Source organism: Rhinolophus sinicus, chromosome 17 (assembly GCF_057876585.1).
Source record: "Rhinolophus sinicus isolate RSI-liver-muscle chromosome 17, RSI-T2T, whole genome shotgun sequence".
NCBI classification, from domain to species: Eukaryota; Metazoa; Chordata; class Mammalia; order Chiroptera; family Rhinolophidae; genus Rhinolophus; species Rhinolophus sinicus.
In genome coordinates this window covers 207,930,814-207,956,729 of record NC_142517.1, presented here as the reverse complement: position 1 = coordinate 207,956,729, position 25,916 = coordinate 207,930,814, and the positions used below count along the sequence as shown (strand labels likewise).

Below are 25,916 nucleotides of genomic sequence, written 5' to 3'. Positions count from 1 at the left end.
ACAAGTCACTCCCCGGTGGACTACGGATTCAGTGCAAAAGGCAAAACTTGAAAAGTTTCAGCAGATGATACAGGAGAATTTCCTTATGACTTTGGGATTGGGAAAACCTTCCTAAATAGGATTAAAAAATACTAAACATAAACTATAAGACTGCTTAAGCCAACAATATTCCAACTGAGAACGTCTGTTCATCAGACACCTTAACAAAGAGAGAAGCCACATTGTGGGAGAAGATAACATGAGATATTGCCGACAGCCAGAGTCAGCTTCCAGAATATTCTAAGAATGCCAGCAAAAACGATAACAAAAAAAAGAAACCACCACAAGAAGGCATGACCGGGTGTCAGCAGAATGGTGACTAGAAGACGCTGAGCCACAGGGGGCTTGACAGAAATAAGGCCTGAGGCTGACATCCTGGCACTGTGCTGGCTGGGGGGGGGGGGGGGGACACACGTGTACAGCTTATTACATGCATCACGACTTACATGTATGTTGTGTGTGTTATTTTTTAAAGGGAGGGGACAAAGTTAATCAATAAAAGGACAGAAGTAAAATCTCAGGCAGGGCTTTGCCGAGGCTATCAGTGTGTCGTCCATGTAAGTGTGAGGTTTCCACACTGTCCTGACCACCACCTGCCTGAGAGGTGGAGACAGGGGCTGCAGGCAGGCCAGGTAATGAAAGGGGGAGGGGATAAAATAAAGGAGAAAGGAGTGAAAGTTTAGCCAAATGTGCACTTCAACCATCAACCATCTATTTGTCCTTAAACTTTAGTCCTTCAACAAAAAAACCTACGTTAGGCAACACCATCCAAATTCACAAAGTCCAAATAAAAGTGGGGATATTAGCATAAAAATGTAATACACACAAGGACTATTAAAATGTTCCCGTGGAAAAAGCTAGTACAACTTATTACCTTAAATTTGCATAGCACTTTTCATGAGCATTTTCGTATCTATTTGCCTTCTTAATAGAACAAACACTGTGGTCTACGAGACAGACACTAATATTCCAATTCACAAATAAGAAAACTGGTTACCAAGAGACTGAGTAATATGTTCAAGGTTAAACAGCTAATAACAAACCACAAAAGAAATGTCATGCCTCCTTACTCTTATCTAGAACCGTCTATGGTTTACAGTCGATAAATACCAGAATTCATAAAGAGGAAACCACCAGAAAAGAATCTGTTCTCAAAACATAAAGCACGTACAACATATTCCAAGAGCCCCACGTTATCTAACCTGTGGAATGGCCCACTGACTCATTCCTCTCGTGGCTGCACGGTATCTATTCTGAGTGGGCTGGTTGCAGCGAACCGAGCCAGTCTCCCAGTCGTAAGCCCACCTCCCAGTGCTGGACACAAGACTCAGTCAGAGACCGACACAGACGTGCTGCCCGGGGCCAGGGAGGTGGGGGCGCTGCTTCACTGACACATGGGAACACATGTGGCTCCCACACCCCATTCCCCTTCCTTCTCGCCTTGAATGCACACACCACATCTAGAGCGGTGGCAGCCATGTTGAGGCCATGAGGTGACAAGTCAACAGTCTAAAGTCGGTGAGGCAAAAAGGCAGAAGCAATCTGGGTCCCACGGGTGTCATCGGTCTGCCACATGCATTCCTGGCTAGTAAAGGTGGGTGGGCTGAGTTAGCTCCTGCTGGGTCACCATCAATGGCCACTCTCTCACGAATGCCAGTGTCCCAAAATCTCAGGGCTTTCCATAGGTGATCCCATTTCATCTACACAACGCCCCTAAGGGAGACGTGGTAAACATTCCCATTTCACAGAAACAGGGACCAAGAGATGAAAGCGTCAGTATTTGTCGAGTGCTTACTCTGTACCAGGAACTTGGTTTTAGCATCAGTATTTCACTTCATCTTCACCACCCTGTGGACAGTTACCACGCCATTTCACTTAGGAAGAAACTGAGGTCTAGAGAGGACCCATATCTATAGAGAAGGGACAGAGGTGGTGTTCAAACCCAGGTCTGTCTGATTTCAACTCTCTCCACCTTCATTATCAGGTGAAAAGAAGAAAAAGTGCATGCTGGAGGAAAGGTTTTCATTCTTTGTTCTGTTTTGTTGTTTTCACAAGTTAAGCAAGACTAACCATAGTTCTAACTAATCTTCCCACTTTTGTGGGTGAACATACAGACAAGTGTACATGTATCAAGGCACAACCCATCTCCACTACACACGACACGGGCAAACCCGAGCCACCAGCAGCAGGAGCAATGTCCCAAACACACACACGCTGTGGTTCACTTAAGGCAGCAAAGCGTCACCCAGCTTCTGTGAGCCTGCGCAGTGAAACCCACCTCCCTATGGACTATGGAATGAAACGCACTCTTTGTTTCAACAAATATTTATTGAACACTTAAGTGCAAGCACTGCTGGGAATATGATGATGAAAGAGATGAGACCCTTGACCTTTAGGGAAATTGCACGCTGGTGGAGGGATACTTTCGCAAAGTAAAAAGTACTGTTAGGAATTTGCTTTAATTACTCAGAAAAAAGTGGGGCTGGGGGATGGGGACCGATGAAACAAGAAAGACACGACCCTGAGGACTGTTTAGACTGGGTGATTAATTCAAGTCCTCTCCCTACTTTTGTGTACATTAGGAAATTTCCATTACGGAGGGAGACAGGAGCTTTGCTAACCCAGAAGTGAATGAAACACACCACAGGGCTGAGTGCAAGGCCTGAAGCTGGTACTGCTGGGGCTGAAAGCAGCCACGCCCCGACACCCCAGTTTCCTGATCTGTCTACCCCACTTCAGGGGGTGCTGTACAGAAGGCAAATACCTGAGAAATGCTCACATACAGCAAAATGCTGCACATCGTTACCCTCTCCCTGAGCACGCGCCCCACCCTCTGTCCCCTGCCCATTTTCAGACATTAGGTGGAAATCAAGTCCTGTGTGAAACAGCCTGACTCTCGGCGGCCGTGCGCACTGGCGGTTACTTTCCTTCCATGAAAACAGAGTCCAGCCACTGCCAGCACCTGCCACCAACATCCTGATACAACATCTTTCCAACGTGTTTTCAGTGTGTAAAGAAAAGTAGGTTACAGAACACACAAAGTACTTAATAACCTGCTTTTCCAAACGACGTATTGTCACCACCTCTGCTTTTATTTTGTGTTTTGTTTCTCTATACACTATTCAAATGCTTAAGGACTCTGACATAATTACGGACCTATCTAAGAACCTGACAACTTTCATACATCAGACAGTTGCAGCGTCAGGCTAACATATATCTTAGTCCTATCAAGACCCTGAACTCCCTGCCTAGATAAGTTCAGATTTATTTTCAACACAGGAGTTAAACGTTTAGACAAAGGAGAACATAGCTAAGATGCTCCATAGAATGTATACATTTATTAGGATACTCCAAAATTTAAATCCTACGTTTTTACAAGTCACGCCCTTTTGTGTACCTGACAGTTGGTACTGTTTCAACTGTGTTTTAGGACATTCCAGAGAAGAGACTGAGGGCAGACTTATCTCTACCTTCTGCTACTAGAGCACGACATCCTAAACCATTTTGTCAAGACAGCCACTGTTACCGTCAGGAAGCTTCAATTGAAGGGCAGCATGTGATGCTTTTGTTTTGTGACTATAAAATATTATAAAATAATAACACTCATTTTAGAAAAATGCAGAAAAGTAGAAATAAAAATAATCCAAACTGCGCCACCAAGTGCGATCCCTGATAGCAGCTGGGACACGGTCTCGTCTTCCTCCCCACGCGCGGGGCTTTGCACACAGCTGGGAACCCAACGCCTCTCAGCTTCCCAGCACCTCCAAGCGCTGTCCCATTACTGCCTTCCTCGGTCACCTGCTCGGCCGCATTAGGCACGAGCGCAGAATCTGGCTCCCCAACGTCCCAGCTGTGGGCCGGCCACCTCCGCCACCTCACGGCAATTGGCACACCCTGTGACGGTGAAGTAAGACCACCCAGGCGCCGAGTCTGCACGGGGCCAACACCAACACGTGTCAGCAACTGTCCTTAAATTGGAGTGCTTCCCGGTTTGCAACTTTTTATACTTAACAGTGCAGTAAACATCCTGTCAATTATGCTTTTTCATATTTAAGATAAATTCCTCAGGACAGGATCCCACGGGTGAAATGACTGGGTGGAGAGCATGCACTTTCTTGGAATTTTTCACACACGTCCGAAGCTATAGTTTCTATAAGCAGCAAAATTCCAGTTCATACACAATACTAGTTAGGTATAAAAATACACTTAGGTAATACCTCAATCTTGACACAGCGGGGTTTTTGTTTGTTTGTTTGTTTTTGCCCTCTTAGAAATACATGCAAACTTTCAGCCTCCACAGAGAGAAAGGGGGTGAAGAACAATTTTCCAGGCTTCCTTTTCACTCAGCTTCTGAGTGAAATCTTTATCAAAGATAAACAATCTTTATCAAAGAAATCAAAGACTATCAAATGGGAATGGATTTAATGAGATGAATATTTATTTCAAATTTTTTGAAACCATGAAAAGAACTGAATTGAGTCCATGCTCTCAAACATGAAATGAAGAAGAGTTCTATGGCAGTAAAAATTCCGAAATGCAGATATTTCCTGTTAAACTGTTTAAATGTGTAAATGTCTCACAGTAACTATACACAGGAATGATTCTATTAAGACTCACTTTATGAACTCTAGCGAGACCAATCCAAAATGGGCAAGATTACCAACCAATCCTGAAAAGCTCATTGGTTGGTTTTAGTATCACAAAGTCTATCAAGCTTGAGGCAGAATCCAGCTTTAAAAAGTGGCCCTTGGCAAATAGTGCTGAGATAACCGGCTGCTCACATGCAAAAGAATGAAGCTGGACCTCACCTCACATTCTACACAAAAATTAACTCAAAATGGATAAAAGACTAATTATAAGAGCTAAAACCACAAAATCCTTAGAAGAAAACATAGGCATAAGTCTTCTTGACCTTTCATTTGGCAATGGTTTTGTAAATATGATACCAAAATCACAAGCAAAGAAAGAAAAAACATGAACCTGACTTCACCAAAATGTAAAACTTTTATTCATCAAAGGACACTATCAAGAGAGTGAAAAGACAACCCACAGGATGGGAAAAATATCTGCAAATCATATATCTGATAAGTGCCTAGTATCCAGGATATACAAAGAACTTTTACAATTCCACAACAAAAGATAATCCAATTTTAAAATGGGCAAAGGACTATAACAGACATTTCTCCAAAGAAGATGTACAAATAGTCAATAAGCCAACATCATTAGTCACTAAGGAAATACAAATCAATGCCATGAGATACCACTTCATACCCACCAGGATGGCCATATTAAAAAAAAAGAAAGAAGGAAGGAAGGAAGGCGAGAGAGAAAAAGAAAATAACAAGTGTTGGCAAGTGTGGAGAAACGGAGCCCTTATACATTGCTGCTGGAAATGTGAAATGGTTCAGCCATGGTGGAAAACAGTTTGGAGCTTCCCCAATAAGGTAAACAGATTTACCCAGCAATTCCACTCCCTGGGCATATACCCCAAAGAATGGAAAGCAGGCGTTCAAACAATAACTTGTTCACAGCAGCTCTAGTCACGATCGCCACAGGGTAGAAGCAATTCAAATACACATCAGCAGATGAACTGAGACACAAACTGCCGGCCGGCCATACCACGGACTAGCACCAGCCAGAAAGCGGAATGAGGTACCGAGAGCTGCTACTGCATGGATGGGCCTCGACAACATGCGAAGTGAAAGATGCCAGGCACAAAAGGCCATTTATTGTATGAGTCCACTGACACGAAATATCCAGAATAGGCAAACCCGTCAATTAGTGGTTGCCAGGTGCTGGGGAGGAAGAGGGAAGGGGCAGTGACAGCTTAACGGTGAAGGGGATTCCATGTAGGAGATAAAAGAAGTTCTGGAACTAAATAGTGGCTCACCACATTGCACAGCATTGTTAAGATACGTAATGCCACTGAACTGTGCATTTTAAGTGGTTAAAATAGTTCAATTTTTTAAAAAAGAAACAGAGTAGCCCTCTTCCATCTTGCCACAAGGACAAAGCACTGCTCCTGGAGCCTGGGGTGTACGTCACCCTCGTGGGGCCAGAGGAGCTGAGCTCAGGAAAACCACCAACGCACAAGGGCAGAGCCAGTCGCAGTGGGTGGCAGGTGGCCCAAAACAGCCCAGCACCGAGACCAAGGTGGCGCGGAGAGCTGCCCAGAGCATCGGCGGCACAGCCCTGGGCTTGTGGCCGGTCTCACGCAGTACAGCCAGGCTCACAGCTAACGGCAGTTCAAACCCACAGACTCATTTACCACACCCCCAAAACGGAAAGCAAAGGCCTGCCAGCCTCCTGTGCTGCAATCACAGACCACTGCCAGCCTGGGCACAGGAGGAAGAACGGCAGGGTCACGCGTGGGCCCTGGGCCAGCCACCTCAGCTACAGGACACAAGCTGTCCCCTCTGCCCACAACCCCACCTCTGGGCTCCATCCAGAGTAAAAGACAGCTTGTGACACAGCAGGCAAGGCTCAAAGACCGAAGAGCCAGCTTGAAGGGGCTCTCCTGGGAAAATGGGGACAATTGAGAACATTTTCCCAATTTTCCTAGGAGAGCCCCTTCAAAAAGAATGACAGTAACTGATGTAAAACACTGAATAAAAAGTCATGAATCTAGAGTGATACAAAGAGAGAGACTCACACGCTCGCCTCCTCTGGGGAGACTATTCTACCAAATCCTTGCTTTGAAAATTGGTAATTAATCGGGAAGAATCTATCCATTACCCTACCTTTTAAAGAGGAACTGTCGTCCTTCCCCAGGGGGAAGAATTCACAGAAGAACACCAACAGATAAATGTGGAAGAAACGCCAGAAGGGGCGGGAGCTCCATTTTGCCAACTCTCACTACCACTGATTCAGGCAAGTATCATGTGTGAACGCAGGAAGCCATTTGGTGAAAAGCTGGAGAAAAGGGTATTTGTATGTGCCCTGGAATCACCTCACAGACTACTTCTAACTAACTGCGAAAGGGAAATCCACATATCCAATGGAAAGATCTAGCATGTCCACATAAACCAAATGATAACAGCAGCGAGGACAGCGTGACAGGACACAGAGCATCTCAAATCAAGATTTGCCCAAAGCATCCACCTGATTATATATAATCCAGTCTTCAAACCCTGGCACTCCCAGTTCTCAGCAAACGCAGAGGATGAAAGAACAATGCAATAGAAACCAGGAAGAAACCGTCAGACAGAGCTAGAAACAGACTTTACAAGACAAGTGCCCCTGTCTCTTCAAAAAGCCAGTGTCATAGTGAGGAGGGGAGAGAGAAGGCTGGGGGTGGGGCACGGAGCTGACCTCGGAGACTAGAAAGATACAACCCAACACAATGCGTGGATTTTGATTGGCTCGCGGGTCCCAGAAGGGAGGCTTCAAGGACGCTGCAAACAACATTTTTGGTTCAAGCTGGGGAAATCTAAAAATGATGTGGATATCAGATATTAGAAAATTACAATTAATTTTGTAGGTATAATAATGGTATTATAGGGAAATGTCCTTATTTTTAGAAGTTTAGATGTAATAATGGTATAGAGGAAAATGTCACTTTTAGGAGATGCATGCTGAGCTATTTGGAGGGTACACTGTCGTGATGTCTACACATCACCTTCAAGAGATTTAGCAAATTATTTACTTACATTCAATACATATAGATAAGGCATATCTGGCAACATGTTAATTATTGAGTAGGTGTACAATTATTGTACTAGGTGTACAATGTACTACTGTTATTTTTACATTTTTCAGAACAAAAACCTGGAAAAAAAAGGTTTCCTTGCAAAGATAACGTCACACACTGTATGGTGCAACCATTACAAAGGATAATAAAGATGTTTTAATTCCATGGAGGAATGCTTATAACATTAACGTGAAAACTTAGTTTCATTTCAACTAAATTAAATATATCCAGACAAACAGTCCAGAAGGAAACACTAAGGGAACGACAGCGATAACGCTGGCAGACCCATGGGTGCTGAACTCAGTCTTACCTCCTTCCCCTTCCCGCCTTCTCCCGCTTCTCCCACTTCCTCTTCTGCCACTTCCTGGAAGCCAAGGACCCCAGAGCCCGACCAGGCCCTCTTCCACTGTCCCCTATTCTCTCAGGCCCAGGGAAACCGTTCCCACCTTCCGCATGATTGAAGGGCTGGGTGGGATACCCCAGGAAGAGGTGCGATCTGGAATCACGAGCCCTGGGCAGCCTCATGGCGCACGGGCAAGCTGCCTGCCTGCTGAGTCTGTCCCTCACCTGTGAAATGGGGCAGCTGAGCATAACAGGATCCAGAATACCCGGCAGCAGAGCTGTGAGAGCGAAATTCTGAGTGGTCCTCAACCACAGCTCCTTTTCTCAGAGGAGGCTCCATTACCCAGCCGGTCACGTGAATCGCAAGCCTCCTCTTCCCAACACCCACACCAAACCATTACCGACTCCTCACAATGTCAAAGCCAACTAATTCTCTCCAGGACCACAACCCTGGCCCAGGCTACCATCATCTCCTACCGCATGGGTCAGCCAGCATCCACTCCAGCAGCCACAACACAGCTGGCGTGATCTTTACAACCTGGATCCGATTAAGTCCCACTCCTCGGAATCTTAAAGCAGCAGGACCCCACTGCTGCAGAGCTCCCCACACGGCCTCCTACGCAGCTCCCAGCCTCCTGGCACAATCCAGGTCTCCCCGACTTGCTAGCTCTACCTACACCAGCTTTCTTTCAGCCCCTTAGTTTCCCCAAGCTTCATCTGGCCACAGGACCTTTGCGTACCTCTCGGACCAGCTACCTCTGCCAAATTCTTTTATTAATTCTTTAACAAAATTTTGTCATTATAAAATAGTACATGTAAAGTTAAATCCACAAAACAAAAATGCACAAGTTGAGAACCCAACTAACCACCACCCAGGTCAAGAAACAACATGGCCAGCGCCCCAGAAGCTCCTTCTCTCGTGTGCCATCCAGCCGCCTCCCGTCCCTTCCCAGCACCCAGAATTCTCTGATCACCAGTTCCTTGCACATGAGCTTAAACACACAAGCAGAGAAGCCTACAGCCTGGGGCGTCCCTTCTATTCTGACCTGACTATAAATGGAACACACAGAATGTATTATTTTATGTGTGGCTTTTCAGCCAGACAGCTTTAGTGCTGTGATTAATCCTTCCATCGGCAGGTAGCAGGAGCTGGTTTTCATGGATGTATTCTCTTGTAAGAACATACCATAATTTGTCCATTCCACTGTAGGGAGTCGTTTGGGTTGCTTCCACTTTGGAGCTATTACAAATACTAACAGTAGTAATACGCTTGCACATGCCTCTTGGAGTACATTTGCTTACATAAACTGTTAGCAAGACAGTTTGCTGAAAGTATACATTTCCTCAACTTTAACAGACACTGCCAAAATGTCTCCTAAAGTGGTGGCACTAATTTAATATCCCACCAACGACAGATGGGCCCTTGCTCCACGCCCTTACCAACACCTGGAAGACACGCCAAACGAAAGAGATGCATAGGGCAAGGTGTGGGGGGCAGGGGACCGAGCATCCATGCCCTCCCCAGGTGTTACCCGCAGGCGCAGTAATGGGCTCACCCACCCAGGAACTCCCAAATCCCCCTGAAAAAAAGTTTGATAACAATCGGCAGGCCCTCTCCCTACTAGGAAATTTGGGTGCAAGGCCCAACGCTCACACCTCTAATCATGTTTGGTCCTTTGGGCGACCAGCCCCTAACCTGAGGCTATCGAGGGGCCCCACCCCAGTCACCTCATTAGCATAATGTCGGTGTAGTCCAAAGGGGCCGTTATGAATAACAAAAGACACTCCTAAGTCTCAGGAACAAAGAGCCGATATATTTTTTATTATACCACACAGAAAGGCAGATTTTTGTACACTGTCCTGTATCCGCCAACCCTGCTGTACTCTATTATTTATTATACCTTATCTGCATACGTGCAGGCCTGAGGAAATAATTCTAGCATCTTCCTCATATTCGTTTCCAATCCTTACACCTTTTCTTTCTTTTTCTTGCCTTACTGCAAATGCTGAAGTGGCAATCATGGCATCCATGATGAGGGGGGAGCTTTCAACATCTACCATTAATTAAGCATGAGGTTTGCGGGGTTTGTGGCTGGTCTCAGATTGAGGAAGTTTCCCGATTCCAGGGGCGGGCAACACAGTGCAGGAGCGCAGCCCCACCCACACGCGCTGTGCAGCTTTTACACACGGAGGCCACGCGGAGTAGTCACACGCCCACCGGGCCTAACTCTACAGCCTGGCCCTCCACGGAAAAAGCTTGTTGACACCCTCCCTGTTCCAATGTGAATGAGTGTTGAATTTTATCAAAATGTATTTTTCCGCATCTGTTGGGATAATCATACATTTTGTTTAGGAAGTTTTCAAATTTTGTTGGTCTCATAAAAAGAGATACAGTGTGTTTATTGCTTTTTCTATTTCCTGGAAGAGTTTATGTAAAACTGGTGTTATTTTTTACGTAAATGCTTAGACTTCACTAGTAAAAGTCATCTGGATCTAGATTTTTATCCTTGTCGAAAGCTTTTAAATTATGGATTCAGTATCTTTAATAGTTATAAAACAATTTGCATTTTCTATTTCTGGTGTCAGTTTTAAGTTGTTTTTCTAGGAACTTGTCTACTTGGTCTAAATTTTCAATTTTACTTGTGTAAAGTTGTTTGCAATACTTTTTAATTATTTTTAATGTCCGTAGGATCTTCAAATACGTCTCTTTTTCATTCCTAACATTGTTTGCCTTCTCTATTTTTTCTTGATTACTCCTGCAGGGGTTTGTCAATTTTATCTGATTTTTCACATCAGTTTTTGCCTTTGTCGATCCTTTTTAATGAATGTTTCCCCATTTCATTAACTCCTGTTCTTCACTATTCCCTTCATCCCACTTTCTTTGCATTTATTGTGCTGCTGTTGCTCTAACTCCCTGATGTACATGCCTAGGCTGTGGATTTTCAGCACGTCTTCTGTCCTCAGATAAATGCACTTAAAGCTATAAACTTCCCTCTAAACATGACTTAAGCTGTACCGCATTAGTTATGATATATTTTGCTGCAATTCAACTCAAAGTACGTTCTAGCTTTCTTTGACTCGTAAGTTATTTAGAAAGAGATTTCTAAATTTTCAGATATGTGGAAATTTTCATTTTACTGACTTCTAGCTTAACTCCATTGTTGGTAGAGAACAGTCTGCATTTCAATCCTTTTAAATGTGTTGAGCATTGCCTTGTAGCCAGCATTCAGTGAATTCTGACGAATGTGGCTTGTTCATCTGGGTAGAATTCAATTCTGCAGTTGCTATATATGTCCATTAGGTCAAGTTTAATACTTATGTTGCTCAATTCTACATTTTTACTAATTTTTTTTGTCTGCTTATCATAACAGCACCTGAGACAGGGATGTTAAAATATCCCACTGTGATTATCGATTTGTTTATTTCCATTACAGTTGAATTAACTTTTCCTTTACATATTTTCAAGTTACATTATTAGATACATACAGATTTTAAATTATATCTGAAGTAAACCATTTATTATTTATCAGTGTATCTTTATCGCTAATAAATAAATTTTGCCTTCAAAGTCTATTTTGTCTGATAGTAAAATAGCGACACCAGCTTTCTTTTGGTTAGTGTGTGCATAGTATTTTTTCCCATTCTTTTACAGTCACTTTTTATATCCTTTTGCTTTAAATATGTCTCTTTTAAATAGCCTTATCAGGTTTTCTTACCTGTCTGACAGTCTCTGTCCTTTAACTGGAGCATTCAAGTCCACTTACATTTAATGTGGTTACTGATATATTGGGATTTAAGTCTATCAACTTACTGTTTTGATCTACTTGTTCAATGTTCCCTTTTCTCTCCTTTCTTGCCTTTTCTTTTAGAATTTCTTATTATTCAATTTGCCTTGCGTTTAAGCTAAGACATCCTATACTTTCACAATTTAGTGGCTGCCACACAGATTACATGTATTTGGGACTTGTTTAACATTAATTGGTTCATTTTTCTTCTTGGTGGAAATGCAAGGACATTAACTCTTTTACTGCGTTAATTGATTTCAAGATTTTTTTCCAAAATGTGTCAAAAATGCACAAAAAATAAAAAATTAATATTTTGACTACTTTATGCATTTAAGAACATTCTGAGCTGCTTTGTACATAAATGACATTGTTTTTATTTTAAACCTATGTTATAGTAATAAATTTACCATTATATTGAATGTTCGCAAAAAATACTCAAAACATACTGGGTGGCATCAATTAGATTTACGTATAGATAAATTAGACTCTAATGGCATTGATGACATTAAAAAAATTGTTACCAAATATGGAATACAAAACACCTTTGTTATTGATAGTGCAAGCCACAGGAAACCATCCGAAGCAAGAGTTAAAACAGTTCTATTCCATTTACCTTCCTTCTGACTTACATGCCATTGTTACGTACTTTAATTCTATTGGTATTTTAAACCCAAAGATAATTAAGTTTTACAGTCGATAATCATTTGGTCTTTTCCATGTCGATACCCTTTTTGTTGTTCTCTATTCCTTTCTGCAACTCTAACCTTTCACCTGAGATCATTTTCCTTCAACCAAAAACAAACAAACAAAAAACCCTTAATGTTTCCTTTAATGTGGATCTGCTCACAAAAAGATGTCTTTGTTTCTTTGAAAATGTCTTTATTTCAGTTTGATTTCTGAAGGATCTTTTTGGTGAGTAAAGAATTCCAGGTTAGCAGTTTCTTTCAGCACTTAAATTGCAGCTGATTTCTGTCTTCCTTGGTTTCTGTTAAGAACACAGCTGTCGATCTAACTGTTGCTCCTTTGAGGGTGATCTGTCTCCAGCTGCTTTCAAGTCTCTTCGTCTATGGTTTTCAGCAGTTATATTAGGAAGTGACTGGGTGTGGTTTTCTTTGTGCTCTTGGGGCCATCGAATCTGTGGATGGCACCTTTTAATAATTGTTGAGAAATTCTCACGCATTATCTTTTCAAATGTTGTTTCGGCCCAATTTTTTCTCTTCTTTCTTAGATGACAAACACAAGTTAGAGCTTCTCACTCTTATCTCTGATTCCTACCCTGTCTAATTTTCCCATTTTTTCACCTCTCCAGGCTTCCTTTTGGATATTCTTTTGAGCTATCTTCTGGGCCACTAAATTATTTCTCAGCTGTGTCTAATCTGCCCTTCCTTTGAGCACTTAGCTTTGATTATTACATTTTTCAGTTGTAAAATTTTCATTTGGTTTCTTTTGAGTTTCTAGTTCTCTGCCTAAATTCTCAGTCTGGTCTTTTATCTCCTTAAACATAGTAAGCACAGTTGTTTTAAAGTCTCTATCTGATATCTGGAGCCTTCATAGTCTGTTGTTTCTATTGGTATTAACTCATGTGCCAGTGCCTCCCTCCGTGCCTATTTTTTATCATACCCAGAACACTGAATTTCCAACAGGGCTTGTGAAAACAACTGGAGGACCAGATGACGTTAACTCCCTCTACAGAGCATTCAAGTTGCTTCTGTCAGAAACCTGGAGACAGAGAGCAGCAATCCAGGATTAGTTGAATCTAATTTCAGAGACCTGACATGATTTGAAGCAGGGCTGTGACCCTTTGGAAGTCCTACTTCTGGTTCCTCCTCATTCCCTGCAAGTGGCTTTTTGGGATCCCAACCCAAATTAAGGGATTCACCCAAGACTGCTGCCCTTTGGCAGAGCCTGATGCCCTGGCTGCACCCCCACCCTCGCCCCCATCAGGGCACTTCGGACAGCCTGAGAGCTCAGCCTCTCAGCTTCCCTTCGGAGTCAATATATGGCCCCATATTCATTTCCTGTGGCTGCCCCATAACCAAGCACCAGAGAGTCGGAGGCCTAAACAACAGAAATGTGTTGTCTCACAGTTCAGGAGGCTGGAAGGCTGACATCAAGGTATCCACAAAGCCACGCTCCCTCTGAAGGGGCCAGGGGAAGATGCCATCACCTCCTCTACAGGCCCCACCGGTCCTTGGCTTGTGGCGGCATAACCTCTGCCTCTGTTTTCACATGGCCTTTGTCTCTGTGTCTCTCTGTATCCAACGCTTTCTCCCCTTTCTCTTATAAAGACACCAGACATTAGATTTAGAGTCCACCCTAAATCCAGGATGATTTCATCTCAAGATCCCTAACTAATGGTATCTGCAAAGACCGTATTTCCCAATAAGGTCACATTCTGAGGTTCCAGGTGACTTGGGTCGGGAAGGGGGGGGACACTATTCCCACTATACACCCTACTACTGACCCCAAGGTAAACAGCAGCCGAGAGGCCATGCTCACTCCCACAGCCCATCGTCCTCCCCATCCTAGCCCCGCATACGGCGTCATCTGACTAGCTCTCTCAGATCAGCAGATGGTGCATGGCGGAATGGCTAGTCAGTTACTCGGCCCCCCATTACCGGAAGTCACTTTTTCTTACTCATCTTTCAGATTGAGCCAAACAGTGCCTTCGTCAAGAAGCCCTTCCCATAACTGCCTGAGTATCAGGTCAAATTCACTTATTAGAGCCTCCCAGAGCACTCCGGACCGCTCCTGTTTAGCACTCATCACTGTCACCACTGCACAGTAAATGTGTGATTATTTCAGCAATGTCTGTCTTGTCTTCAGACTACTAGCTCGAGGGGGGGTTTTGTTGTTCAGTAAGACGCCCAGTGCCCAGCACACTTAAGTTTCAGGTCTCCAGCATCTGCTGAGTTAAACGGGATCTGTGAAACAAGGAAAATAATGCCTATCCCAAGGTATTCCCACTAGTATTCAATAAATTAACAACTTTTTAAAACGGTGTTCATTCCTAATTGTCTGCCAGAGTCATTTTTATTTGCTGTTCTGTATGACAGACATGGAGACTCACCCAGATCAACCTGAGCTGGGGGAGGAGCAATTCAGGGAGATGACTACTGTTTGAAACACAAAAAATGAACAATCAGAAAGACAAATAATCATAAAAGCAACCCTTTACTGAATGCTTACGATATGCCAGGCAATACGCTAAGTGTTGTACATAGATTATCCCATTTAATTCTATGAGTTACCGTCATTTCTATTTTACGGATCTGAAAACTATTATTATCATTTCTATTTTGCAGATATAGAAACTGAGGCTCAGGAACACACACCTAACGTTTACTGTCACTACTGCCGACCCAAGAATTAATGAGGAAACCAAGTCTTAAGAGAAGTTTAGAAACTCGTCTGTGATCACATGTCTTTTAAGCAGGAGAACAGGATGTGAATCAACTTCATTTGCACCAAAGTGTAGGCTATTCAATATGACTACACACTAGCTTTACACAGCTTTGACACCGCTTCACACCCACTAGGAAGGCTGTCATCAAAGACAGCCAAACTGAGGACGTGGAAAAACTGGAACCCTCCTCCACTGCTGGGAAGGATGTAAAATGGTGCAACCACTTTGGAAAACAGTCTGGCAGGTTCTCAAAGGTTAAGCATAGTTACATGTGACCCAGCAAATCCACTCCTAGGTATATACCCCCGAGAAACGAACCATGTACATGCGTGTTCATGGCGGCGTGATCCTGAACAGCCCAAAGTGGAGCTAACCCAACTGCCCATGAACGGATGAATGTAAGTAAAATGTAGTAAATCTATACTGTGGAATATTATTCAGCAATCAGAAGAAAAAGTACCGGTACATGCTACAACATGGATAAACTTCAAATACATCATGCTAAGCGAAAAAACCAGACACAAAAGGCACATGCTGGGCCGCCCGGTGGCTCAGGCGGTTGGAGCTCTGTGCTCCTAACTCCGAAGGCTGCCGGTTCGATTCCCACATGGGCCAGTGGGCTCTCAACCACAAGGTTGCCAGTTCAACTCCTCGAGTCCCACAAGGGATGGTGGGCTGCGCCCCCTGCAACTAGCAACGGCAACTGGACCTGGAGCTGAGTGCGCCCTCCACAACTAAGACTGAAAGGACAACAACTTGAAGCTGAACGACACCCTCCACAACTAAGATTGAAAGGACAACAACTTGACTTGGAAAAAAGGCCTGGAAGTACACACTGCTCCCCAATAAAGTCAATAAATAAATAAATAAATAAATAAATAAATAAATAAAAGGCACATGCTGCGTGATTCTATGTATAGGCAGGAGACAGAAAGTAGACAAGCAGTTACTTAAGGTTGAGCGAGTTGGGAGGAAATGGGGAGTGAATGCTAATGGTTCAGGGTTTCTTCTTGGGGGCAATGAAAATGTTCTAAAACTGATTGTGGTGATGGTTGCACATCTGTGAATAGACTACAGAACCACTGAACTGTACACTTTAAATGAGTGAACCGTGTGGTATGTGAATTTTATCTTAATAAAGCTGTTATTCTTTGTCTTTTACCACTTGAACATTTTACATAAAAATATCAGACATGCATGAAATGCTGAACCAACCATCCCACATCTGCACACATCAAATTTTCAGTATACTAAAGGTTTGGGAAAAGTTTTAAAAGAACCTCATAAACTAGAGACTTCCTTGGAGTCTGGTAAGGCTTCCTTTTACACACATGTCACACGGTCTTGTTTCTCAAAGTCTGGCCCACCGAGCAGCAGCAGCAGCAGCTGGGAGCTGATCAGAAATGCAGACTCTCAGGCCCTGCCCCAGACCTACTCAACCAGAATGTGCGTTTTAACTAGATCCCCACAGCCTGTGTCTGCACATGCAAACTTGAGAAGCACTGTCATCAGACACTTCCTGTTCTTTGGCCATTAAGACAGCTGGAGCCTACACTAAACTGATATTTCAAAAGCGGACATACATAGAGCTCTGGTCCTGAGTCAGCTTGCCCTCGGTTCCATTCACTCCTCGCTCTTCTGCTCTGTCCCAAATGGTGGAGGGGCTGATCCACGCAGGGTGGGTTTCCCAAGCAGGAGGGGGATGGGGTGAGTCCCAGCAGCAGCTGTGCCCTCCCAGCAGCAGCTGTGCACCAGCTCCTGCCAGGCGACCCAGGGCGCTCCAGGCTCGGGGCGGCAGCAGTAGCTCCTGGACTCAGTCCCTCAGTCCTCCAGCTTCGGGGTGGCAGTGGCTTCCTGTTTGTTGCCTCATCTCAGGGTTGCCTCACTGCCCACTGTATGCATTCTCAGTTCTTCATCACCTATGCAAGCATGCCCCTAATCAAATTCCCTGTTTTAAATACTTACAGTGGGTTTGGTTTTCCTTTTTGGACCCAGAATGATACCCCATACCACACTGGATATTTCTCTTATGCACCACATATACCAGGGTTTTCTGAATGGCTTATCTACTTAACTATTGCACACACAGTAAGCCTCACATTTCCTACACTCTTAACAACCCAAAAGAAAAATCAGCCTTAAGCTGTTTGTACAGCAGATGTGACTGTATTCAGAAACCCAAGTCCTCCGGGTATATTTTTAACACTCTACCCATCACTCCTCCTCAACTACAACAGCTGGTATAGCAGCTATTGTTTTGTTTTGTTTGGGGGGGGAGGGGACCTGCATCCTAAGAACAGAATTCTGGACAAACACTGGCATCTCTGAGACATCAAATCTTAATCACACTTATAAATCACACGGTCTACCCCAGACTAGGCACACACCACGCTGGAGAACCAATCAACAGGACAGAACAACTCCAATGAGCGCCATTTAGGTTTACTTGGAGATCTTCCTAAAAGCACATCTGACCCTGTCACTCCCCTGCTTTAAACACGCCTCAGCGGCTCTCTCGTGCCCAAAGCCAAAACCCAACTCCTAAACTAGCCGTTCAAAGTCCAGCCCATCTACCATTTCAGCCTCTTCCTAACTCCTCTCAACCTGACACCTCCTGACCATTCCCAGGTGGGCCTAAAGGTTTAGACACAATATTCAACTCTGGAAAGCCCTTCCTTCCCACTTAGCCTGGCAAAATCTTCCCCTCAAGATCCCGCCTTAAGGGAGACCTCTTATCTGTGCCTCCCAGAGGAACTCGATTCTCCGACCTCTGAGCTTCCACAGCACTTACTATGCCGTACAGTCCCCTTGCACATGTATCCACCTCCTATAGACTGGGAACCCCCAGATGGAGAAATTGCCCTCCATCTTGGGATCCTGACCATGGCTCAGACCCAGACCCCTATTTACTAGCTGTGATACCCTGGGCAAGTCACTGAACTTCTCTAGCTCAGTTTCCTAGTATTCCATAAGATAGGGATGATGGGGGTAGATAACACCCAACTCTACATCTAGGGGCTTATCACCAAATACTAAATGAGTGAACGCATGTAAAGTGCTGTCAAGTTAACCCAAGAAAAGTGCCTGGCACATAGTAAGCACTAAAGAATTGCCATCATTGTAATTATTACCGTTACTATACCTGGAATAAAACAGGTGTTCAATACCTATTTGCTGACTAACTGGAGCACTTCACAATAAACCTGTTTGTAACGGGTTAGGACCAAAGGTACCAGAAGCTAATGCAAGAAACGGCTCCCACGGCAAAAGTAACAGCTGAACCTAACTGGCCCCGAAGAAAAAGCGCACTGCAGCAGACTGAGAAAGTCTGTGCCAGCTGGATCTGCCGGGGCTGCCCACAACAAAGCCAGCCTGCCCTCTGCCACCTGTCCAGCCACCTGCTTGAGGAAGCCCTATTCCAACACAGAAGGTTCACCTGTAGCAAAAACCATAAGCAGTTTTCAACAGGAACCGCAATGGGAAAACAAAGGGTGCAACTTTCCTCCTGCAGAAAGGAAATGCGTCTTTCTGCAGCTAATATTTGGCGTCTGGAGTTCTCCATGGAGAGTTAGGTGCCAAGCGGGTGCGCAGCCAGGGAAAGACCCTTCTCCCCGCTTTCCCGAGGAGTGAGGGAGAGTCGGTCACAAAACGCGCATCCCCTCCCTTTGGGGCACGAAAACACACGCGAGTGAAGGAAAGTCTCCACACTTGGGTCCAACTGGATTTCTCAGGGGACCGCAGGTGAGCGAGCAGAGCACCCGGCGGGAAAGGACCTGACCAGCCCTCTGAAATGTGCAGAACCCGGGGCTCGGGGAGCGCTCGCCCACGGGTGCAGGCGGCAGCCCCCACTTCTGCGCGCTCGCCCGCCTCTTAGGCCTCAGTTTACTCCGGGTCCTTGCAGCGCGGGGCTCCCTCACAGCCCAGCAGGGCGCGTACCCCGGGCCCCGGGCCCTGGCGCACGGCCCCTCCTGCCCGGGGCCCCGCGCGGCGCCCACCTGCACCGGGGCCCGGGGTCCCCGCCGCCACCGACCCGCCGGGAGGGCGTGCTCAGCCCAGGCGCGGGCTCGGATGCGCGGCCCGTTACCCCGCGGGGCGCGCTCCACCCGGGCAGCTGGACCCTGGGCCGGGCCGGGCCGGGCCGGGCCTGGGCGGCTGCTCCGGCCGGGCCGCGGGCCTCACGGGGCTGCCGCGGCGTGAGGGGCGCGCGCCCGGGCCGCTGCCTCGGGCTCACCTTCTGGCGGATCTGGCCCGACGTGGACACCTTGCGGATGAGCTTCTGCGGGGAGCCGGGCTCCGCTTCGGGCTCGCTGTCTGACGACTCCTCGGGCGGCGGCGGCGGTGGCGGCTGCGGTGGACCCGGCGGAGGGGCACCCGCCGCCGCCGCCATGCTGCCGGGCCAGCGCGCTCACAGCGGCTAGGGGCGGGGCCCGAGGCAGGGGCTTGAGGGGCGGGGCCTGTTCGGGCGAGAGGCGGGGCCGGACCAGGGCGGCCTGCTCCGCCCCCTCCGCGCCCCCTGCCGACCGCTCCCGGGACCCGCCGCCCCCACAGGTCGTAGCCACAGGCCCGGGTCTTAGCATCTGTCTATCTCGCTGGGACACAATTTGTGTTATTTTGGTTTCTATGTTCACTTTTTTAAATCTTTACCCTTACCCTTCAAGAATGTAAGTGACCTCCAGGAGGCCCAGAACCGTGTCTTTCTTGCCCTACATTGTGTCGCCAGCATCTGAAGCAGCGTTGGGCATTTAGTAGTTGCACGATAAACAACTGGGGAGTGGATGCATGCATGCACAAATGCGGGAAAAAAAGAAGAAACTACTTGGACGGTGCTCTGGGATCCCAGAACGGGACGCACAATTCCATCTGGCAAGGCTTCCTGGAGAAAGGGTGTTTGAGGAGAAACGGAAATGCCAGCAGGACTTCTCCCTAATGGGGAACCGTGCTGTACCGAGGGACCAGATTGTGCAGAGGCCTGGAAACGAGAAAGAACAAGCTCCAGAAAAAAAGGAAACTGTCGCCTGAAGGGAGGAAAATAACACGAGGAGATAAGCCTGGGGAAGGACAGGTCAGACAAGGCTTGTGAACCTGATAACAGGGTTGGTCTTTTTTGCTGAGCCCTAAAGGCCAACGGAAGCCTAGGGTGGGACGGGAGTCACAAAACTGGAGCCTGTGATCCAGGCTTTGAAGTGATCTGGGCAGGTAGCTGCCCTGGGTTATTGGGAGGGGCTGCAGAGACGGAGAAGTGGACTGAGGAAGGGAGTGACCTGTAGGCGGAAGCAGCAGCGCGTGGTGCGTGGGAGGAGCCCTTCCCTGCGGGCAGCCGAAGCGCGTGCAGGTGGAGGTGAGATCAGTTGAGTTTCTGCTGCCCTTGAGGACATCCGGTTGGAGAGGGCGTGGTGCCATCCGAGAGGGGCATATCCTTAGGGTGCTGCATAAGTGTCCCCTTACCCTTTCAAAGGACTGCTGCTAGAGACTGAGTGGCCCCTGGCCTTCTGATCTGCATGGTCTGGCCTCCACTGCACTTGGCAATGCTTTCGAGAGGCCAAACAAGTGCAAACCCTCAGGAGCCACTAAGTAGAACCTAGCACAGGGACAGAGCCGGGGAATGGACTCACAGCCATGACAGCATGTCAGGGCCTAATGCGGGAACGCTCTGGGACAAGCTGAGGGCCCTTGGTGCACTGGGCTGAGCTGCCTATGTACTATAGCCATTGGCCACATGTGGCAACTTCAATTTCAATTAATTAAAATTAAATTTTCAGTTCATCAGTCACACGAGCCACATTTCAAGTGTTCAATAGCTGTGTGTGGCTTAGCAGCTACCACACTGGGCAACACAAATACAAAACATTTCCATGTCACGGGAAGTTCTGCAAGGCACAAGAACAGTGACAGCTCCCATGTACTGACCGGACGCCACCAGCCAGTCTAGTCCTCACACAAGCCCCACCAAGCAAGCTCCATGGTCTCATTCTGGAGATAAAGACTCAAGGCTCAGATATCTCTCCCAAGGACTGACAGAGGCAGGACTTGATCGTGGACCGTGCAATTCCCAGATCCTTGACGTTGCAGGGTTAGTTCCCCCAGGAAGCTGAGGCCCGCAGAGCTTGTCAGAAGGAGGAGGAGAGAAGGGCCGTGTTACGGGCTGGATTGTGTCCCTCCCCACTCCCCACCTCTCCAGCATTCATATGTTGAAGTTCTAACCCTCTGGTTTAGGATTAAAGAGGCCATTCGGATGGGCCCTCATCCAGTATGGCTGGTGTCCTCATAAAACCAAGAAATTTGAATACAGGCACAATGGGAAGGCCATATGAAAACACAGGGAGAAGGCGGCCACCACACACGGAGAGGTCCTAGAAGAAACTGACTGTTGACACGTTGATTTCAGACTTCTGGCTTCCAGAATTGTAAGAAAGTAAATTTCTGTTGTCTGTGGTACTTCCTTATAGCAGCTGGAGGAGACTAATATGGGCACAAAGAAAGGATGTCCTGATCCCCACAGAAATCGGTCATCTTGTATCAATTAATTACAATACAGTGTGATACATGAATGCTAACACCTGTGGGAGGGGGCTGTACAGGAGAGAGTTAACTCTGTCAGGGGGTCAGGGGAGACTCTCCAGAAGAGTCACCCCCACAGGGTTAGGAGATTTGAATAGAAAGGCAAGGGGAAAGGGACCCGAGGTGATTTTCCAGGAAAACACAAAAAGGCAGACACCACCGGGCAAGTTGAGAGGATGACAATGGACTTTGGATTTGCCGGTGACCAAGGTGGTGGGGAGTCTGGGAGGGTGAGCAGCTGTGGAAGGACCCAGAGCCGCCTCTGTGCTGTCCTCAGAAGCAAGGACGTTATCTCAAGAACAGAACCACAGAAGGGCCTTTGAAAAGCAGAAGAGCTAATGCATCTGGGCGGAGAATGATCCAGAGGAGAAAAGACTCGAAACAGGACATAAAAAAGTGATTTAATAAGCCAGGCAGTGCTGCTTTGGGCCAGAACCAAGGTGGTAATCATGGAGGTGGAGAGAAGATGACAGACAGAAGGTGGAGAGTGGAGAAGACACAACCAAGGAAGGAAGAAAAGGGACAGCTGCTCCTACCCAAGAAATCAGGGAGCAGGACAAGTCAGGATGCCTCCCAGATATGGGGCTCTCAGGGGGGTGATGCCCCACTGACTACAAGCAGGCCTAGAGGAGATGAAGGAGATGAACTTGGTTTTGAACAAACTGAGTTGGAGATGCCTGTGTGTGCTGTTGCCTATACCTGTTAGAAGCTCAGGGGACATCTGGACTCCAGAACCCATCATTTTAGAGGCAAAAAGCTAGGGGCATGAACGTGAGTCAAGTGAAAGATGGGAGGTAGATACTGTCGCAGGGTGAGAGTACGAGGTGTGATCAGACAATATGGTATGTGTTTAAATCAAAAATGTTATTACAGTAAAAGACACATTAATCCCTCTCAAAATACTCCCCCTTGCTTCAAACACATTTATCCCATGGTTCTTGCCACTTTCTGAAGCAGTTCTGGAAGTCTTCTTTCGTGAGTATCTTTAGTTGTGCTGTCATGGCTGCCTCAATGTCCTGAATCATTTTTACTTTGGGGAAGAGCCAGAAGTCACAGTGCCAGATCCAGTGAATAAGGTGGATGAGGACACACTGTAATGTTTTTATTTGACAGAAATTGCCGTACCAGAAGTGACGGAACTGGTCATGATGGAGGGTGATTTATGGCACACTTTAAAACACACCTTCTCTCAACCGTAGCTCACACCCAACTGGCTGCACCAAACAAGTTGAAACTTGTCACACACTGTTACTAAGGTTTGATGTGCTGCTTCCCATATTGAAGACCCTGCCTTTCTGTTGGATGGCACTCAGCAGCAGCATTCACCATATTTCGTGATCACAATGGAAAGGCTCCGTGTCACCCATTGCTTCTGGTATAGCAACTTCTGTCAAATAAAAACTTTACGGTGTGTCCTCCTCCACCTTATTCTCCATCTGGCACCGTGAGACTTCTGGCTCTTCCCCAAAGTCAAAATGATTCAGGACATCGAGGCAGCCACCACAGTGTATATTTGCAATTATGAAGAAAAGCACTAGAAATTGTCACAGCCAAAAGGAGCCTAAGGAGCCATGACAACTAAATGTCATGTGGGATCCTGGAACAGAAAAAGAACATTAGATAAAAAGTAAGGAAATCTCTGAAGAATGGCCTCGTTTAATATGTCCATACTGATTTATTAAGTGTGGCAAATGTACACCCTAATGTAAGATGTTAATAATGGGGAAAGTGGGTGTGGGGGAACTGGACTATCTTGGCCACTTTTCTGAAAATCTGAAACTATTTGAAAATAAAAAGTGTCTTTTTAAAAAGTGTATTAGGCTTGGTAAGAATTATATTATGTTCCGAAATCAGAGAAGCATAACGCTGAGATATTTCTCTGATGAGCAAAGAAGGCTTTATGTTCTATGGTGACTGCAGAGTGCGGTTCCCTTGGAGATCTCCCCTGAAGTGGCGGGCCTGCGAGGGCACATTCTCTCCAGGGCCTCTTTGGGACATGAGTCACGCTGTGAATCACCTCTAACAACATGCTGCTCCCTGAGTTTATCCCACCTTAAGGGCACATCAAGGTGGCAGTAATGACACATTTCACATCCTACCTAATCCTTCTCAACTTGTCAACAGGGAAGCACACCTTCTGTCAAAAAGAACTGCTTCCCGTTAGAATAGGAAATTGATGCACTTGAAAAGGGGGGGGGGGCAGGGCGCTGGATAATCCTATTCTACCCTGAACTTATGATTGACATTTGGAGCGGGACATTTCTTCACCGTGTGTGACATTGTTTCCCTGGCTCCCAGGCATTGTGACAACCCCAACCAGCCCCATATATTTCTAAATGGGCCCAACTCCCCCATCTACCCCACCCCCAAGGGTCAGGAAACCAAACCGTTAGGGCTGTGACATCAGACTGGAGAGAGTAATGAAAAATGTTGAAGGAGCAGGAAAACAGACACTTGCAAAAGAAGTTAATTGTTTGCCCATGTGATAAAATTGTAGCGAACTAAATACACGAATACACATCAAACGGGGGAAATCTCAGTAAGATGGGCGGATTGTACTGTCAAATCCTGGTTGGGGTAGCACACTACAGTTTTGCAGGATGTTATAGGATCTCTCTGTATTGCTTCTTACAACCACATGTGAGTCTATAATGAGCTCAATAACATCTTCAATTTAAAATAAAAAAGAACTTTAGGGTAGCCATTGTAGAATCATACACGCTAATCTCCCCGCTCTGCTTCTCCAAACTCTCATACACTTGTTCGGCATCAGAAGGTGAGCAAAGGTCTCGTTATACGGACCCAGAGAAGCCAGAATTCAAGTCTTGACTAGCTGTGTGAACTCAAGGAAGGTGCACAACCTCTCTGAACTGCGATTTCCTCATCTGACAACTGGAATGACAGGGCTGACTCATAAGCCTCGTTGGAATGATGACATGTAACATGGAAAGGGCCCAGCACAAGGCAGGTGCTCAAGAAATAGCAGGGATCCCTCCTCCAGCCCCGTGTTTGCTGGCTGCACAACTTTGTCCCAGGTCCCCAGCTGCCACTGCTTTTCCCACACAGCACCCTCACCTCCTTTGTACCGTTTATTCCATGCATTACATCCGACCTGCTCAGGGACATCCTGCCTCCTGACACCAGGGAGCATGCCAGCAGGCACATGGCCACGTGTGCAGGCCCAGCCGAGGCAAAGTTCCACATCCTGTTCGGGCTGGCTGGCTGGCTGCTCACTTCCTGCTCCCACCCCCACACCCTCCCAGGGTGGCCAGCTGTAAGCCATAAACTCGCCAGCACCTGGAAATCCAAGAGTCCGGGGTTTTGATACCAAAATAACCTGGAGGGCAAGGGCTGTTCTGACCTCTGGTCTCCCGGGGGATGGCCGTCAGCTCTTCTCTCCGGCTCTCCCACCCACACAGTTCCAAAGGTCAGGCCTATTAACGTCCACCCTGACTTAGGATGTCCTGGGGTCAGGCAATGCAGGAACCAACAGGCTGGTCCTCTTGCCGGGCACTGCCCAGCAGACTCCCAGGTCACCGGCTCGCCCAGGTTCTCCAGCAGGAGCCAACCACAGCTGGCCTCTGGGCTTGGCAGGGTGGGGGGCCGGGGGAGGGTTCAGAGCTCCGGAGCAGCAGGTCGCCCTGTGCGTCCCTTTCCTGAGTATCCTGAGAGAGGGGCATGGGCTGGACTGGTCACGTGCTGTTCCCTCAGCACTGGAGAAAAAAATGAAGGAACTGTCTGACCCGGCAAACCCACAGGCCATAGGCACAGTCTTCTGCCTGTATCGTCATCATCGTCATCATCACCCCTCTAGAAATGAATCTTCATCCCGTCAATATCAGAATGCCTCAAATTCCACACACACATCCAGACCTTGCTTTGTGTCTGTGGGCTCCCATCCGTGGTCCCCACATGGAGCCTCTGGTCTAAATCCCAGTCCCCAGGACACAAACCAGCCTGGCCTCCTGCGAAACAACCCCAGCTGTGGGAGCCTTGATGTGTGTGGAACCCACGCAGCTATACAGCTTTCTGCCACTGTTCCTGGTGCTGGAGGCCTGACCCCGAGTGTGCACCCCACACACGACCTCCCCCCATT

General features: G+C 46.7%; 1 protein-coding gene across 2 annotated transcripts in view; it reads right to left on the bottom strand.

The window, feature by feature from the left end:
- The window catches only part of DGKD (diacylglycerol kinase delta), a 100,885-nt gene extending 81,204 nt beyond the window's left edge, over window positions 1-19,681 (bottom strand). For both annotated transcript variants that reach the window (XM_074315247.2, XM_074315255.2), the window contains exon 1: window positions 19,494-19,681. In XM_074315247.2, coding sequence (XP_074171348.1) covers window positions 19,494-19,649 — 156 coding nt within the window. In that variant the 5' untranslated portion in view covers window positions 19,650-19,681. The remainder of the gene's footprint in view (window positions 1-19,493) is intronic.
- Window positions 19,682-25,916: the final 6,235 nt, after the last annotated feature.